General features: G+C 36.6%; 2 protein-coding genes across 6 annotated transcripts; both read right to left on the bottom strand.

Moving 5' to 3' along the window:
* Positions 1 to 68: 68 nt before the first annotated feature.
* Positions 69 to 14,833, bottom strand: firrm (fignl1 interacting regulator of recombination and mitosis). 5 transcript variants are annotated; one of them, XM_056764008.1, is made up of 25 exons: positions 13,275 to 14,833; positions 11,788 to 11,901; positions 11,646 to 11,685; positions 11,294 to 11,382; positions 11,090 to 11,194; positions 10,857 to 10,997; positions 10,562 to 10,724; positions 10,212 to 10,296; positions 9,567 to 9,705; positions 7,964 to 8,053; positions 7,796 to 7,860; positions 7,552 to 7,700; positions 6,508 to 6,634; positions 5,010 to 5,196; positions 4,492 to 4,574; positions 4,170 to 4,221; positions 3,861 to 3,950; positions 3,460 to 3,645; positions 2,732 to 2,848; positions 2,507 to 2,602; positions 1,869 to 1,982; positions 1,666 to 1,770; positions 1,416 to 1,496; positions 1,198 to 1,329; positions 69 to 1,083 (listed from the first exon to the last, which is right to left on the bottom strand). In XM_056764008.1, the coding sequence occupies exons 2-25, from the start codon at positions 11,875 to 11,877 to the stop codon at positions 871 to 873; spliced, it is 2,739 nt and encodes a 912-aa protein (XP_056619986.1). In that variant the 5' UTR covers positions 11,878 to 11,901; positions 13,275 to 14,833; the 3' UTR covers positions 69 to 870. The 5 variants fall into 5 exon arrangements, with proteins under 5 accessions (XP_056619986.1, XP_056619984.1, XP_056619985.1 ...); XM_056764006.1 differs by lacking the exon at positions 13,275 to 14,833 and adding an exon at positions 12,109 to 12,548; XM_056764007.1 differs by lacking the exon at positions 13,275 to 14,833 and adding an exon at positions 12,109 to 12,548 and having other exon boundaries at positions 11,788 to 11,885.
* Positions 14,834 to 16,608: 1,775 nt separating this feature from the next.
* Positions 16,609 to 17,769, bottom strand: si:dkey-51e6.1 (uncharacterized protein LOC558617 homolog). Its single transcript, XM_056764016.1, has 3 exons — positions 17,593 to 17,769; positions 17,281 to 17,405; positions 16,609 to 16,704 (listed from the first exon to the last, which is right to left on the bottom strand). Exons 1-3 carry the CDS (start codon positions 17,732 to 17,734, stop codon positions 16,624 to 16,626), a joined length of 348 nt encoding a protein of 115 aa, XP_056619994.1. The 5' UTR covers positions 17,735 to 17,769; the 3' UTR covers positions 16,609 to 16,623.
* Positions 17,770 to 18,772: the final 1,003 nt, after the last annotated feature.

Here is an 18,772-nt window from a genome sequence, read left to right as displayed (position 1 = left end):
TCATATATTAGAGCAGAATATAGAAATGTTTATTATGAGAATGATCATTTTAGAAATATAACTTGTAACGGCAATATTTACATCTATTCTATAAATGTTTACTAATTAAAACACTTTGTTGTTAAAAGTCCATTTTGCCGTATAATCATCGCATTTGACCATCAATGAAAAATAAAAGCAGGCACGAGTCAATGCGCGTGAGCTACTGACGTGTATCAAGCAAAAGGCTTTTTGTTGAATTATTTAATTAGGTTTTATTTGCTATGTTATTCTTCACACAGCAAAGTCCTTATAAACTCAAGGGACAATATTAAAAATAATCCCACCTAGACAGTATCATCTCAAAACCATATCAATTTTAAAACATAGGGAAAATACACATTCGTTCCATTTTGAGGATTATTATTTCTCCTGATATTGTAATGCGAATGTTGATCATTAAATAAACATGTTTTATAACTTTCTGTAAAGCACCTACGCTATTTTTATATAAAAATCAAATACAAATCGCTCCTTTTACATATTATTACTATTGTAAGGAATCAAATAGGTAATATTTACGTCCGACAGCCGCGGTTTAGTTGTGACACGTCCAAGTATGAGCGCGTGCTGTAAATGCGTCGCTTGGTAGCGTGCATCAACTGGACCGAGTTTAAAAACCCATATCAACCCCACCCTAACACCGATTATGACCGGTCAAAATATTACGTATCAACACAAAATAAAAGCCCATATTTCTCTTTAATTATAGTTTAATAAAAAAAATAATTTCAGAGTGACCCCTCTCCACACAAACATTGATTTTAGTCAATTTAATATGAAAGAAACAGGTTGTGTAAAAATCAAAGTAGAGGTGATGGTGTAGTTAAATCAGGACTCCTCATCTGTAGTGGTGTTGATCTGAGTAATAAGTGTCTGTAGAGCCTCAAGTCTGACCCTGACCCACTGCGGAGGTGACGGGCTGCAGCCGGGCCTTTCTATTGACTGTAGAGCTTTCAACGCACTTTCTGCCGTTTGGAGATATCGCTCGTACTCCTCTTCTGCTTTGGTCTCTTGTCTTGCCCTTTTCGGACATGGCTGGCACTGCAATAGAGACACGTGGTTATAGAATTACTAAAACATACTTCTTTAGAGATGACACATAGGCACGTACGCACTAATAAATTGACTGCCTGTTCTTGCATGGACGTGACTCACCTCCTCAGCAGGAGCTGTGTGTACAAGTAAGCTCTTCTCTCTATCCAGTGTTTCACAGTGATTTTCTATAATGCTCCTATCCTCCTTCAGACGTCCCAATCTTTCTACCGCAGACTCCCTCTGCGAGACGGTCTGTAGTGTAGAGAGTAATACAGTTATCAAGAGAAGCACGAACTGCAGAAAGACAGTGAACATTTAAACTATGCATTTCAACATACCTTACTGAGGAAGTTTATCACTTTGGTTTTGACCTCCTCTGATGTTAAAGTCTGGGAAATAACTTCCTCGTGGTTGGTTATCTTAAGAATCAAAAGAAAGATGAATAACAACATTAGCTACATTAAACTTAACATGACCTCAAAAACTTGTAGATTTTGTTTTCATTTATGTGTTGCGTACATTGATTTACCCCAAATTAGATTTAAACAACTAATGACATTTATTATTAGTCAAAAGGGAAATTCTGACCTCTGCAAAGAGACCAAACGCCTCCAGAACATGCTGGAATAGGAGCCAGGACGGGTGAGTCAGGAGACCATTAAACAGCGCACTGAGTCTGGGCAGAACCTGACCCTGTGAGCACACACACAAATATGTTTTTATAAGCACACAAAATAGTCAACTGGGAATCATTTCCTCTTTAAGAAACAATTAAGTCATTTAACTCTTACCTGAATATTGGGAGGAACAAATACTTTCCCCATGGAGGCAAGAAACTCCAAGGCAGCTATGAGGAGGTCATCCGGGCATTTCTGCAGATTCAATTCACTCAAACAGGAAACAGCCTGCAAGGTGCCAAAAAATGAAACCATAACCGTATATAAAAAGACAAATGTGATCCTGGACGACAAAACCAGTCTTAAGGGTCAATTTTTTGATTTTTAAAATTATTTGAAGGCTGAAGAAATAAGCATTTTATTGATTATATGGTTTGTTAGAATAGGACAATATCTGGCGGAAGAACAACTGTTTACAAAGGTGGAATCTGAGGAAGCAAAAAAAAGCAAAATATTGAGGAAATCACCTTTGAAGTTGTTAATCAGAGGCAATGTGGAAGGCCACCCATTCACAAAAATAGTTTTTATACATCTACGGTATAAGATATCTTCATGGAATGTGATCTTTACTTAATATCCTAATGATTTTTGGCATAAAAGAAAAATCTGTCATTTTTACCCATACCTTGTATTTTTGGCGATTACTAAAAATGTCCCCGTGCTACTTAAGACTGGTTTTGTTGTCCAGGGTCACAATTGAGCTCCATAAAAAAAACCCACCCCATCCAATGTGACACGGTAAAGCAGATCACCTGAATGATAACATGTGGCTCTACACTTTTGATTACAGCAGCTGATATTGACAGGAGTAACTTCACTGTGCACTGGAGAGGAGGATATATCTGAACCTGGCAACAGCAACGAACAATAGATGAAAATGTAGGCACATACACCAACTACACACTAGTAGAACATATAAATCATTTTACGGAATTACATCTTTCTGAGTGTGTGTGCTTAAGTTTGGCTCAACTCACCTGGCTGCTACACATACGACTCCACATCAGAGAGATGATCTTCACAGAAGACACCACAGATTCTGCATGCAGGTTGCTCCCTCCCATCACCACCAGCACACATCCCAGCACCCTGTTCTAAACCATAAATAAACAAAGGAGTCAAGGGTTTTGTTTAAGGACGATTATGAGATACAAGGCTGTTTTTAAGAGCAGACGAATATATATAACAAGCTGTTATTAAAACACAATCGAAACATAAGTGCTGAGAACACAATGCAAGACCCTGAATTCTGCCTGGCTAAAATATCTATGTGCAAGGCTTTGTTATTTATATCAAAACTTCAATCTACTTAATTCTCTTATCATAATATGTTCAGGGCCAGATCATTGCACGAGGCAGATTTTATAGTCTTGGACCTTGAATATGGATCTCAGATTGACTGATCAATCTGATTGACAAACAATTATAGATGTCACAAAGGCAATGTGGGGAAAAAAAGGATCTAATCTAAAGTCTTAACTTGGGTACGACGCACATTTCAAAACTGCTTTTATGCAGAACTTAAGATAAATGTGGCAACAAGCCACCTTGACTTATGTTGCTGAGATGAGTTGAACATAATTTTGGGATCAGACTGCAAATCAAAATCGAACTGTAAGAACATTTTTGTCAGCTTTAAAATTAAAGCATTATTTTATAGACGCTAACAAAGTCTGCTGCAGATGTTGACATCAGCGTCTCTCACCACTCTTAATATGTTTCCCAGTCTGTAGCCGCTGTCCTGCCATTCCTGCAGCGCATCAGAGGCTTTGGAGAGCACCTCTTCCTCCACACGCACACACGCCTCCGTGCTCAGACACCTCAGCAAAATGTGACGCCAGACACACAGGTTCTCCTCTTGAGAGGGAGGGAAACGCTCCACAAACTCCATCTGATGTAAACACATCACAAAAACATACTTCATCACATTTTAAAGACAGACTGTCTTGAAAAAAAGAGATGCTCTACAACTTAAATAGAACCCAACAATATTAGGAAGCTGAAGAAAACACAAACTCAGCAGTGTTCTAAAAATCAAGGCAAAGGTGATGTAAAATTGCGGACAAAGTTGTCTATTCGTATGCTAGAAAAGAACAGGAAGTAAACCTGATGTTTTGGTGTCATGAGAAAAAGCAGGCGTCTCAGTAGCAGGGCCAAGTGAACCAACTGATAACCTTTATCAGGACATGAACTTATCTGCAGGGGACAATAACAATACAGGTCACAGAAGCAAGTTCACTACTAAAGATCTTCTGGAAAAAAATTCTGATAAAACTTTAGAATAACACAGGGGCTTCTCTCATTAAATACAAAGCAAAAAAAAGATGTGCTCTCCCACATGTTCATTTTACATTGTCAGTTCAGTCAGGGTGTAAAGAACACATAAAGGTCACATACTGAACCGACTCCACTCACCAGGTGAGCAACAACGTGGACATGATGAAAACACAAGTCGGCCGAGCCATACCTGTAGAGCGAGAGAAAACAACTTTATTATGTTGTTCTTCACAGAATCTTCCGTAAATTTTTATTCCTAGTATACCACTGATAACAGCTGATACACGGTATAATGTGTATAAGTTTATACCTTTGAATGGTATGTAGATGTTTGTACTTTGTACTTTTAATTCTAAAAGGGATTTAACACAGGATGGTCGCGTGATTGCTCATGTTGGCCATCAAAGTGAGATGTGGAAAGCTTTAGTCACAGAAGTCAGGGGTGTGGATCAACACTCACCGCGCCAGGAAGCACCACACATCCATGGCCAAAACAGCCGTCTGTGTGTCTGGCTGCAGTACGGCGGCTAATAGTGAACTCTCCTGAATGAAGGAAACAGAGAAGACAGCAAAATTATATGCACTTTCCTGTAAATGACATTATGTCTTGAAGAAGCAGTTTGTCACCTTGAGTTCTTAGGTATAAAGTGATATCAGCGTTTATTGACTGACATTAAATAAGACTTTTCAAATGTACACATTTTGCAATGATTAAAGATCATCATTTTTACAATTCCATGTTAATGAAAATCATTACTTTATAAATACTTAATTCTTAACAAAAACAACCATATATAAAAAATAAAACAAGGATTGTTCAAACAAGACATGACATTCTAAATTCTTTACATGATATACAACCAATTTGTCTCTTGCTTCACTGAGCAACGTCAACTCACACTGTACAAAGAGCTAAATATCAATCGTTGTTAACCGATTAACCAGGAGATTTCACTGTGCATTTATGAGTGTACTAACCAATGGAGCAAAGTGTTGAGGGGGCAACGCAGCCACGCAGGCACACATATGAACACACACTTGCTGGTGGAGGCTGATTGTACCCTGAGCTTGACCCCGCAGCATCACCCCCGGCAACGTCACGGGGACCGCACGCTCCAACACACATTTTCTGAAACTCTGCAACACTGCCTCAAACACAGACCATCTGCAAAAAGTGGCAGAGCCTTTGATACAAACATTTTTTTAAGGCAAAAGCATAAAGACATTTTTTTGAATAGACCCCGGTGGTATGTGATGTGACCGAAAATTAAAAACTATATATTAATTTACATTTTGTGTTATGAATCACTCCATGAGCTGGTTACAAATTAAGTTACTTACGTATTTCTCGCACTTGTACAGGTGTTTTAAGCTGTTGTTAATGCTGTAAAGGGCTCATTTAACACATGTCTGCATCTACTCGAAGTTAAATTAATTAAGGGTGCGTTGCGATTTAGTTTTGATGCTTCACTTTGACAAAAGTCGCGGTAGTAAAGTGTAAATCTCTTTTTGTTATATAGAGCTGTTCTCTTGATGTTTAAGTATACGTATGTTTATTTATCTTCTGTGTTAAAAATTATTTTCACATTGTTTGGCTTCAATATAAGTTCGTAGTCTTTCTGCAAGTCCCCTCAAAGTTAATAAATCCCCCAATAAAACTCTTTTTAAAAGCCCTATTTCATGTTCTATAGTTTGAAAACAGCTGGTAAATAAAAAACGTGTTTGTTTTATTAATAATACATTAGAATTGGAGGAGGATGTCTATGATAATGATTCACAGCTCTATTAAATTAAGTGTTTATTCATTTTATTTTCTATGGCGGTCATAAGGTGGTACTTGGAACAACTAATTTGATTAATTTGATTTGAACAATTTGAGAACATCTATTCTAGAGAATCCAGAATTCTGTGAGATACTGAATAATTGTTATTTTGATCTGATGGCACGAATATAAAAATATTAAGTGTGTCTGAATCAAATTTGACGAGACTATGGGAAATCAGAGCTAACAAAAGCACAAAGTCTGAGGACTATCAACATGGAAAGGATTATTTTTAAAAGGATGGAAAACCTGATTAAAACGCATCTTGTAAGAGTGCCAAGTTTATCTCGGTTAGAATGAGGGGGAACCACAAGGGTCATGAACAATTTTCCTGTGTTGTTCCTTTTAGCAAAGGTCTCATTTCTTCCCACTTCCCACTGTTCTTTATAATTCAGAATTTTATTTAAAGTTGTGGTGACTGGTTGTGATTTTCCCCCCTAAAATAAACAACATTTTTCCAGGACATAGCCATGCAAACATTACATTGATGATTTATTGATTATAATGAACTGTACACGGTTGAATTCCTTAGTCTTTTATGTATATTTGGAATAAGTTCTTTTTTATTTTAGAACGCATGCATTTAGTCTCTTTTGTTATAAACAGACCAGGTATCACATTGTATCATTAGTTTACTCCAACTACAGACCTACCTGGGATTTTCCTCAGAGAACTGGCTGCCATCACTCCACAGCCCCAATGCCTCCTCTGACTGGGAGATTTTACCCAAAACATTCACCAGTAGCAGACATTGTGGTAGACAAAGCTCTGTACTGTACTCTGGAAAACACAAAAACATCAAAAACAGATGGGTGGAATAAACATTTTCTTTTTTAATTGCATTTTCCTAAGGTTGTGGATGCTTAACTAAAATCAGGGTACTTGATCACTTAAGGTGACTGGGAAGACTATAGGATGTTCACTCAGAAATGCGTGATAGCTGCGAGATGACAGTAGGTCTCTCGGCACCCATTATAACCATGTCCCGGAAATGTAAAAAATCCATCACTACTTTGTTTCACTTTTCATAGACTGAAATGTTAATGTTGCAGGCAGTGTGCCACAACTTACATAACAAAGAACACAACAAACTTGGTTGAGTGATCTATAGTTGGATGAGGACAGGTCAAAATATAGGAAATGTTAAACAGGTCGTCACGGTGCGTTAAGTCAGCTAAGGGCAGCAATGTCTGTGTCAAAAGTTTATGCAAGGCCAATTTCAATAAATGAAATATTCAACATGGATACCCGGGCAAAATGAGATCCATTTAACTGCTTGCATGGAAAAATAAGGATGAGATGATTGTTAACAGATTTTAAGATGCGAAGTGAAAAGACGATGAGGCTACATTTATTTTCTGTACCTCAATTGGGATTCGATTAGCATTTTCAATACACATACCGGAAAAATAGACACTCATGTAAAGTATTGTACTGTTAATCTATAAGGATTGAAGTGGTTGGGCAAATCCAAATATTCTGCTAAAAATTAAATGATCTTTATTTTGAAGGAGCTACGAAAATAGCGCATTGTTGAACCCTATATTGTACAGGCAATTAAAAAAAACAAGTTTAAAGAATTCCTTAGTAGTTACTCAGAAATGATCGCCTACACCTTGACCTGCTTTTCATAAATGTCAAGCCTGATGAATAACTTATGTCAATGATTAGCCTGTTATTATGATAAGTACGCTTACGATGGCCCGGGTCCAGGACAGACTCAGCAAAAGGATGGAAGGACAAGAGCTGCATCAGCATGGCATCCATGGGAACCAGAACTGATACTCTCAAGTCCTCAATGAGTGCAGGGGGGACAGATAACGCCAACACAGACGGCGGGAACTTCCTAAGGAGAAAAAAAAAATCACTGAAACTTGACATAGACAAAACACAGAGAAAAGAAATTGCTTAAAAAGAAACTGCTTAAAAATGATTCACTACCCGTGTATTTGAAGATAACACTGGTGAAAATGACGGCACGATTTGGCAAGGAATGCTTTAAATTCCTGTGATGTGAAAAGAAAAGGGACATCATCATGAAATCACTGACTATATCAGATTCTAAATATTTTGCTTTTAAAAAATAACTCTAAATTTCCCATTAATTACCTTTGTGTAGTGGACTAAGGTGTTGGCAAAAAACCTACACATCTTTGTTGCTTTTTGGAAAAGCTTGAATTCAGGACAATGCACAACTTCCTATGAGAAACAAAGTGAGGAAGACAGATAAAAGCTGTTAATAGTGATAATTACAGAATAAACAGCCACCAAATCATAACACCGTATACTGTACACAGACGTGCTCAAATTTGTCCCTGTCCGAACAATGCGCAATTTTCTCTGAAATAACTGACAAAAGTTATTGGCATCCACCATTGTTTCAGACTTTGACTCAGACTCATTAAAGGCCACTTCAAAATAGTCCAAAGTTTTGTTCTAATCCATCCTTGGGAGATTTTAGCTGTGCATTTGTGTCATTATCCTGTTGGAGGACCCATGACCTCCGACTGACTTTTTGACACCGGGGCAGTACGTTTCGTTCCAAAATACCTTGATAGTCTTGAGATTTCATTGTGCCCTGCACAGATTCAAGCCACCCTGTCCCAGATGCAGCAAAGAAGCCCAAAAACATAACCGAGCCTCCTCCATGTATGGTGTTCACTTCTTTGAAAGCTTGATTTTTTTCGTCTTTGAACAGAGCTGATGTGACTTGCCAAGAAGCTCCAGTTTTGACCCATCTGTCCAAAGGACATTCTCGCAGTAGGATTGTGGCTTGTCAAATGAATTTTAGCAAATACCAGTGTGGCCTTTTTATGTTTTTCTTTTAAAAGTGAAGTCCTCCTGGGTCTTTTTCTTGCTCAAAAAGCAATGTATGGTGCGACCAGAAATTGACGTACCTTCACCTTGGAGTTCAGCTTGTATCTCTTTGGCAGTTATGCTTGGTTCTTTTTCTACCATTCGCACTATCCTTCTGTTCAATATAGGGTCGATGTTCCTCTTCCGGCAGCGTCCAGTTCCATGGAGCTTAAACTTCTTACTAATATTTGCAACTGTTGTCACATGAACATCAAGCTGCTTGGAGATGGTCTTGTAGCCTTTACCATGCTTGTCAATTATTTTCTTTCTGAGCTCCTCAGTCAACTCTATCATTTGCTTTCTCTGGTCCATGTTAAGTGTGGTTCACACAATGATACCATACAGCACAGTGACTGTACTTAATAGGCTGAATGACGGATAATATGACTGGATAGATCTTTTATACCAATTAAAGTAACGAATTAGTTTGAAATATCATCATAATCCAATTATGTATTATCTTTTCTATGGGGTACAAACAAATGTGTCTAGACCATTTTAGAATATCTTTGTAGAATAAGCAACAGTTCATCTCTTTCCACAGCTTCTTTGCTTTATTCTATGACACACCAAAGGCATGCAAGGATAAATGGTACAATAGCTTTTAGTTTCATCACTCTACAGGAGAAATGAAGGATCATTTCAAGGAGCTGTAAGGGTACCAACAAATTTGAGCACGTCTGTATATTATGGATGACAAATGGAATATTCCAGTTGAATATTGTGTAAATAAACTGTTGTCTTTCCAAAAATGTCATTCAAGGTCAAAAAACCTCTTGTGTTAAAAACAACACAATCTATCTATCTAACCTCAACACATTCCTGTGTAAAGAACTGTTAATTTTTGGCACTCTACCTGCAGACCGGACTGCTGGATCTGTTGAGCCATCACAAAACAGTTTTGGACAGATGTACACAAATCTTCACACAATGAGAAAGCTATGTGAGTGTGGTGAAGCCGATCTTCCACGAGAGACTGGTGTTTCACACTCTGCCTGAAATTAAACAACTATTAATTGGGCTTCAGTAATCTAGCAAATACTCCCATAAAATTCCAGTGTGTAATTTTTTGGAGGATCTATTGACAGAAATGCAATCTTATATACATTACTATGTCTTCAAAGGTGTATAAAGACTTTTCATAGTGAAGCGTTATGTTTTTATTATCTTAGAACAAGGTATTTCTATATACACCGTGGGTCCCCTTAAATGGAATTCGCCATGTTGTTTCTACAGTAGCCATAACGGATGACTGCTCTTTAGAATACATTTTGTAAAAACGTTATCTCCTTTGGCAAAGTAGCGAAAACATTACAACATCCTAATCCTGTGCCAGCCACCATAGTGCTTCGAAGGAGGGGGGGTAGAGTAAACCAGTTTTTTTGCAATTCACAACCTCACCACTACATTCCGCATAGTTTCATAAAATTAAGCATCACATACTGTCACATATTACACAGGTGTTTATTAAAGCTAACAGTAGGATATACTTTATACTTACTTGATAATAAATTTCCATGTGTTGGCATGTAGAGCGATGTCCAGACCGGATATGATAGCACAAATGTCCAGCAAACCGTGAATCACTTGAAGTCAAAACACAAAATTCAACACGACTGTTACAAACCATATCAAAGTCTTTACCAGATAGAACAGATAACCCTTGCTGTAACATAAGTTTAAAGACAAAGTAATTTATACAAATTATAACAAATTCTTGGGTTCGACTGTACAAAACACATAAAAAAGGTAGGCAATTTATTATTGGAGGCAAGTAGCTAAACTACTGAATGTTACTTTCTTAGAACCATTGGCACCGTAATGCGGGGTAAATCCAACAAAACCACACACCTATGACAATGTCCGAAACCTCCTCCTCAGATGAACTGTCATCAAGTTTAATTTTTTCCAAGACTTCCATCAGGCCCTTCTGCAAAGAGTATGCCTCTTTAAACAAGCCCTGAAGGAGATCTCCCACCAATGATAGCCTTCCACTGTACATGACCTCACTGTCCTGTAAACACAAACATCAGAAACGTGATATTTACATGACCCAAAACATACATGATTGCAATAAACAGGCAACAGCCTTTTTTCCCAAAATGTGTCTTTACAGTCCATCATTTTATTAGAAACTCTGCTGTACCTTGCAGTGCTGAAAAGTGTCCTTTAAGATTCTGAGGACGCAGGAGGGCAGAGATCGGATGGCATCCAAGGAGACAGACTCTTCAAAAGACCCGACATGGCGTACACAGCCGGAGAGGCACTCCAAAGTCTGGACCATCATCTGGACAATTCATCATAAAACGCTATCAATGGCGAATAAAGCAACATTGAACAGTTAAACCACATTGCAGTTAAATTATGACATTGGCATACCTTTAGAATATTCCTCAAGAATGTCTGCAACTCCGTGTTTTGACTGGAGAGGCCACCGACTTGCCTGACAATTTCTTCAAAGAAACGTGCAAAAATTTTCACCACCTGCAGATGAAAGTAAGCAACATGTCAACACATGATGCACACACTTACATTAAATTAAAGGTCCTGTTTATTAGGAAAACGTATATACATTGAACACACCTTGGGCAAGACACTGGAAAAACATTCCATCTCTAGCTCAGATAAAGAAAGATGAGGAAGGAATCTATTTGTGATTATCTGCAAAATATCTGTGGAGGTAAAAATAAATAAATTAGGTGACCCAAATAAAAAATTTAAGGAAAGCATTGGAAATCCTTCACATATTACCCCAATTCATGAATTAAAATAAGACAAATATGTAGTAGTAGACACTTTGGCAAATATGCCTATTCTTTATTAGGTTCACTGGATGTGTCTGAAAACAAATCTAAACAAAAGCTTTTTTATACCATACAAGATCAATCTAACACATTCTTTCAGAAAAATGTAGAGATACAGAATACAAACTTACTTGTGTGCTCTTCCCAGCTGTCAGTATCATGATGCATAGCGTGAAAAGTGTCAAGGCAGATCTATACATTTTAAAACTTGACAATGCAATACTAAACAATCAGATACACACGTGTAACACATGGACAGTCAGTAAAGGATATAACTAGTTTGGGCAAGACAGATTTGAGTTGTTGTTGACAGGTTTCCTGGTTCCACTGAGAAATTTCTTCCAAAAGAGTCACTTGAGACATTGTGGTCACTTTTCCAAAACGAAACTGCATTTAAATCAACTTTAAATGTGCTACTTAAACGATGCGTTTTTCACAACATAATGTTTTATTCGATATAAACCGATGTCATACGTTCATTTATGACATCGATGGCAACAAATCGTGCTCGTGGTCAAATGTAAACAGTGTTGCCTTCAGGTTACTCATACTGCTAATCTGATAAAACAAATATCTGCTAAGGATTTAACTTACCCCCTCAATTCATGTGGACTATTCAAGTTAAAATAAATATAAATTATGATATTGTATTAACATGCGTTTTGTTCTCCTAACCTTCTTGTTTCTTTGAATTTACCTCGCTCATTTTCTCTTTTGCCGGGCGAGTTCATTCACTGGTAATGAATATATATTGATAATAAACCTTATTGGAAAACGGGTTAATGCGCTTTGCAGGCAGCATATAGCGATATAGAAATTGAAACAAAGTCGTTACGTTTGTATCTTTTACTAGTGTAATTTAATATCATATTGGTTATTTCAAACCCCCCCTTGAACTTCACATGGTACAGCTCAAGATTTTCGCGCCGCATTTTAGGGGAGGTACGTTTTAACTCGTCATCAAATCCCACTCCATGATGATTGGCTAGAAAATGAAACATGTTAATCTAGCCAAAACTCAATTTAAAGTGGCAGTAATCGATTAACAGGACGATTACGCTTTAATAGTTCTACAGCGTTGTTTAAAACTGGATTTTGTGCTGAAGAAGGTAACTTAATGCGAGATTTATTACTTTGTTTCTCGCATATATCATCTCAAAATTATGTATAGTGTAGTATAAACATGTTAAGGTCACATTCAGAAACGTTCGTCTTTCTCTAAGAGCAAAACAACAGCTGGAGGACTGGATAACTTCCTAGAATATGGTTGTCACTTGAATTACACTTTTGGTTTTGTGTTAAATAGACCCTCCCCACATGGCATAGGAAAGCACTCTCATAAAACAACTGTCTTTTAAATAACAGACACAGTCATTTTTTTATTTTATTTACATCAAGCCAATCATACAGGATGTTGACTCTCCCAAACCTGAAGAGGGCCAATTTGGCCTCTTCCTTCCCACAGGAAACCTGATATGAAGAGTGAACTTTGCAGAAGTTAAACAACTATTTTGTTATTGTGCAGAAAAATCGTATTGAGTACATTTTAACATTCATACGTTTCAAACTATCTTCTTCGAACAATTCACAACAATAAAATAATACAATAATAGTTTGAGCTGTGGTGTCAGAGATCACGGGAAATGTTAGTTTGACAACATAAAAATATCTTAAACAACTTGCAATTGTGTTTCAGATATGAATTTTTAGTTGATGTAATAACAATCTGCTAGACTACAGTATAAAACTGAAATACATACAGCACCACTGGTCTCCTGGTGAATCCTCAAAACCTCCAGTTGAAATGCTTATCTTGTACTCGGGGCAGAAAGTTGGAGCCTGCTTTGCATCACTAAAACATCTGAAGACAAACAAAGATCTCCAAAGAAAGTCTCACTTTTTAAAAGTTCAATAAAGGGTTACACATGTTTTTCACTGAAAGAATATCTTGGGGAAGAGTTCACATGAGTAACTGCAGTGGCCACAGTTGTCCACAAAAACACGAAGGGGCACGTGTTAGTTCAGTTACAGACGCCGTAATTTAATGTCACTCCCCATAAAGAAAACATTTGAAGGGCTTTCATACATCCAATCATCTATAAAGAAAATAAATCCAGAAGTCCTCTGCAACTATTCTGCCAACATACAGGATCCAAGCTGGCCTTAATTCACTACTGCTCACATTGTGTCTGCAGTAATGAAAGTTTTATCTATGCATCTCCCTTAGCTGAGACTCAGTTGTTTGATGATGTTGTTTTATCGACATACGGGTATGAAGCCTTTAACGTTTGCACTACAGAAACAAGCAATACAACAAGCATTAAAAGGCCAACAAGCCATTGCCTAAGCCTCATTATTACAGCTTCCAGAATGCAGTAACAGGTTCTTTACGCCAGTTAATATCTACTACAAACTCTGCCCACCTTGAAGTAGGCTTGATTGTTTTCTAGGCCATTTAAATCAGCGAATTAACATTGCAATATTATAAATTGGGTGTGCTGGCTCACTCCAATAGTAGGTCTGGCTGTTTAGATTATATGTGAAGTGCATTTTGCAAGAATACATGTTTTACACTTTTTTCCTTTTATGTAATGTTAATAGTACAGTAGGCATATAGCTGTGATTTTCTATTTCAAACAGCCTGTGTTTTTCCATATGGTCACTCAAAACAATCCGTATATTCTGATTAAACTACTTTTTATACGGAAAGTTATCTTTTTGGAAGTGACTTTCCTACTAAGATGCTGCCCAATTGTATTGTGACTGTTTAAGTATTTAAAATGGATGCTGCGGTTCCTGTAAGTTGTCTTGCAACACACATCAATAAAATTACTGTAACACACGTAACCTGGGGCGTTCCAAAACTATTCTTGTCTGGAGAATAGGTGAGAATGTTGTCTGGCAATACTTTAACTACCACTTGCACTTTATAGAACGACACCTATTTTTGTTAACATCCTTGACCGTAAGTGAGAAGACATATGCCAGCCACATGCTAGAGGAAACATTAGGGAAAGTTTATGATGGAGATAACATCTACAGGAACTCCAAATACTGCACCATTATGTTCAAATAGACTCGTCACAGGAAGATGGGAATTTCACAGGGAAAATGGAACTCGATAACTCACAGCTCTACATCTTGTTGATATGTTGAATGTAAACAATATTTATTAACTAATGAATCTATTATCTATCTAGTTTTTTTGGGGAAGGCTATTGTAAACAGACATAACCCTCATATTTGCCGGAACCTATAACGATTAATATACAATTTAGTTTTCAGACTTCTCAGTTTGATCGTCAAAGCTGAGCCATTAGATGTGTATAAAATTGAAAGTGAGCATTACAGACAATGGGGTCATATTCTTTCATTCAAGGTCTCAGGATGCAGGAAGCTGATGAAGACTTCAAAACAGGATGGAAAAATCTCTTTTACAGAACACACAGTTTTTCAAATTGGAGACTTTATAATTAGGTTTCTGATGTGTTTTTTTGAACATATATTATCAGATATCAATCTATTTAAATGTTAAGCTTTGCACAATCATGGCTTTTTATAATGAAATTTTAAGTGAGCCAAAATTCTATATATTATTTTATATAAAAAATTATAGTTTGGTTTACTTAAATATGAATGAAGGTATCAATGAATGATAGATAGATAGATCGACAGACGGACAGTCCAGTATGAGATTAACATGACTCATTCTGAGAAACTCTTTCATCCTCTCCCGGTCTCTAAACAGACACATTCCTTGATGGAGACAGGATACGTTCATCACTCCACAAGGAGAGTTCCTGTACGGATTAACCGTTGTGTAGTGTATCAAGACAGTTTACATCCAAACCAATAATGTGATTATTTCCTATAATCAGATTAAGGATTTAATCACACTAACATGGTTACATGACATGAGCAAACCTCTTCAATCCAATTTACATGCAGTTTTACATTTATATTTATTCATTTGGCAGACGCTTTTAAGAGACTGACATTTTGTCAACACGCTAGGCCTACCGTTAGATAACAAGGCCAGTTTGAATTATTCAGATTTACTGCTCAAATAAAACAGTTTTAATTATTCTGATTATTTGCTATAATACGCAGTACAAACAATGCTCTCGGGAACAGTAGGCATGTTACTGGCTATCGTTTTAAAGTCCCAGTGAAATTAAAAATGACAATTCTTATTTTTTCATGAAATATTGCAGTGTTTATAGTAAATAGCATTTCAATGTGGGTCATTTTCTTTTCATGTACCCTCGTAATCTTAAATCAAAATCTAAAAAAAAATGCACTTCCGCTCTGAAATGACTATACACCTGAAATGACGTAAATTAGACAGCATTGGCCGAATCATCCTTTAACTCATCCCCTTCAACTGTTAGTCTGCTGCCAGTTTCATTTCAGAATCAATGCAACACTTCTTATTACAAATCCAATCAATTCCCTGTGAAAAACGTTTCACTTGGAAATGTGTCAGAATACGGAAGTAAAAACAATCGCAACTTTAATATCTTCGTGTGAATGGCCTCAAATACTAAATGTCTTCATCCGGATTTGTTTCCAAGTTATTCAGCACAGTGTTAATTTCAGAAATATGATGGAAATGTCTCTGCAGTGTTTGTGTAAGCGGTCATCGGGTTTGCGCTGTATCTGTATGAAGATAAGGAGCAAAGACTGCTAGAAGAGAGTTGTGTTCATGGTAAAACTTTAGACTGTCAGGTTTACCATGAATTTGCTCTTAAGGTGCGTAACAGAAGTGCTTGCGCACCTTGGTCAGAGCAGTAAAAATGCGATTAAGGAGTTTACATGCCTTCTTATTGCAAATTAAACCGGTGTACGCCACATATGTAACTTCAATTATTATGCTTGTTGCGATTATCAGATTAATCGCATTATTTATATCAAACTATTGCGTTTAAATGAGGTAAAGTTTAATCACATCATTGGGGTGCATGTAAACGTACTTGATCAAAGGTCTGCTTCAATACGGCTGACAGGGGATTGTGTGTGAACATTTAAAATCATCTTTTAACATACATAGAATAATATGTTATTAAATGGTATTTTTAATAATTCTACCAGGAATTTAAATGTACTACTTTATTCCATAGTGACTTCATAATCTTTATAGACAGATTTGAGCTTTTCCACTGTGACAGCATGGTCAGCCTTTCCATAGCCCTAAAAAACAAGAGATGCACGATTTAAATAAAAAATAAAGTAGGAAATATATTTACAAACACATATACAAATTTGTGATTTGATCTGATTTATTCTACAACTAAATAAATTAAAAGAAGGCCCACTTTGTGTATCTGACACACACCTCAGTCACCGTTTATTATAGGGATAGTCCAACCAAAAATGGTATACATTTCTTTGTTCAGTTGTACACAACAAAATATATTTGGCCAAATGGATTTCTGAGGCACCATTGACTACCGTAGTAGAAATAACTATATATATATTTTGTTTTGTTAAACACAAAAGATGTTTTAAAGAAATTAGGGGAAAAATTTCTGGGGCACTCTTGACAACCATTTTTTGACTACCCCAGAAATCTCAGCTGCTTACATTCTTCTAAATATCTTCCTTTGTGTTCAACAGAACACAAAAAAGTTTGGAACTACCCTTTCTTCCGCATCATTATAATGAAAGCAGATGACTTCTACAGGTCAGTTAAAGCATCTACTAAGGTCCTCACATGAGGTGCTTTAGCTCCAAAGGACATTCCCTTGTAAATAGATACAAAATTACCGTAGATTCCCCAAACACGCGCAGTTTCTTATCATTGCTGATGTGCTCAATCTTGCCTCCTCCGAGACAACTGCACTCCAATCCCAAAGTCTCCATAGCAGGATTCACTTTTTCAAATATGTGATCTAAATGAGAAAAGTTGACTCAGTGTCGCATATCCTATCGTTTATATAAACACAAGTTATGTCAAAACGTATGCTTTTGTACAGGATTAACGTTATGTCAGTTGATTTGATAAACATTTAACTGAACTATATTGTTTACTCGTTGGCTTGCAGAGGCAGATCTCGGCATTTATAAGCCTTCACTTACTGTGGTACTCCGCGCTTTTAGTTCCCCTCACTATTACTTTATTATCAGTTCCACCTTTAACCTTTATATTCACTAAAATGTATTTAAACTTTCCCTCCGGATCAATCTCAACGTCGGGCACTTTGCTCAGAGCGTCTGCCATCTTTACTGTGGGATAGAAACACGAGCCACTGTCACGCTGTTCTTAAAGAAATAGATACAGATATCAACCGGAAGTAAATGTAAGTAATAAAACGGCAAAAAGTTCACTCCATATGAACGAAAAAATATATAATGCAGAATATTAAACTGTAAAAGAAAATTAATAATTAATAGTGCTACACTATTAGTATACTTTGGCTCACATTTTTTTTATAAAGAATTTAAATTCGGTCATTTCAGACATTAATCCATTAGCTACTTTAACAAAATGTCATTTATGAGTCAGAAATGAGTAAATGCCAAAGTTTTATTTTTGATAAGTGTTTTTTTTTGTGTTGGAAGGGAAAGTCTGCAGATAAAACCAGAGGAAGGGAGGGTTGGAGAAAGATTACAAGAAGTATCAAACAACACTGACCTACCAAGTTCATTTGTAATGTATTTTTAAGTATATTCATATGAACTTGGTAGGTCAGTGTTGTTTAATACTTCTTGTAATCTTCATCCCACCCTCCCTTCCTCTGGTTTCCCTTCCAACCCAGATTACAAACGAAGTGTGTGTAATTAATGTAATAATATCACTGCTCAATTGTTTAAAATTTAATAAAGATAAATAAAGTAAAGTGCCTATGCCAGAATTCTTAAAATGCATTAATGCTATACGTTTTTAAATCATGTTAAAATAAATCCTTGGATAATTTGTAGAAGCTTTACATTTTAATAAATCGAGGATCCATGAAAACATATTATTTTGACACAGTTTTTAAACCAGCTCTAGGATGACCTGTGGAAGCTATTTCTGTACTACGGATGCTGGTACAACTCTGTGCAAACATCATAGACTGTGTGGCATCCACAGATGTCTAGGTCATTCTGAAATCAAGCTGTGAAAACTAAACCTTGCCATTGGAAACCTCTGGGGAAGCTAAGTAAAACAAGATTTTAAACAAAACAATGACAAATACACCTTAGGTTAATTTGTACAAATATGTACAAAAAAGAATGTTAAAAATCATGTGCATGTAAGTATCTATAATAATAA

This window comes from Triplophysa dalaica, chromosome 13 (genome assembly GCF_015846415.1).
Source record: "Triplophysa dalaica isolate WHDGS20190420 chromosome 13, ASM1584641v1, whole genome shotgun sequence".
NCBI classification, from domain to species: domain Eukaryota; kingdom Metazoa; phylum Chordata; class Actinopteri; order Cypriniformes; family Nemacheilidae; genus Triplophysa; species Triplophysa dalaica.
Note: the sequence above shows the minus strand (reverse complement) of the source record. Positions and strands in the feature narration are given on the sequence as shown.

Excerpts from the sequence above, each read along its gene's own strand:
- si:dkey-51e6.1 (XM_056764016.1), bottom strand. The coding sequence starts at position 17,734 with ATGGCAGACGCTCTGAGCAAAGTGCCCGACGTTGAGATTGATCCGGAG. Across the intron at positions 17,406-17,592 it reads TAAAAGCGCGGAGTACCACA|ATCACATATTTGAAAAAGTG; the intron begins GTAAGTGAAGGC and ends TTTCTCATTTAG. Across the intron at positions 16,705-17,280 it reads GCGTGTTTGGGGAATCTACG|GGCTATGGAAAGGCTGACCA; the intron begins GTAATTTTGTAT and ends CTTGTTTTTTAG.
- firrm (XM_056764005.1), bottom strand. The coding sequence starts at position 11,907 with ATGCAGTTTCGTTTTGGAAAAGTGACCACAATGTCTCAAGTGACTCTT. Across the intron at positions 6,635-7,551 it reads TGTCCTGGACCCGGGCCATC|AGTACAGTACAGAGCTTTGT; the intron begins GTAAGCGTACTT and ends TGTGTTTTCCAG. Across the intron at positions 3,646-3,860 it reads TCATGACACCAAAACATCAG|ATGGAGTTTGTGGAGCGTTT; the intron begins GTTTACTTCCTG and ends TGTTTACATCAG.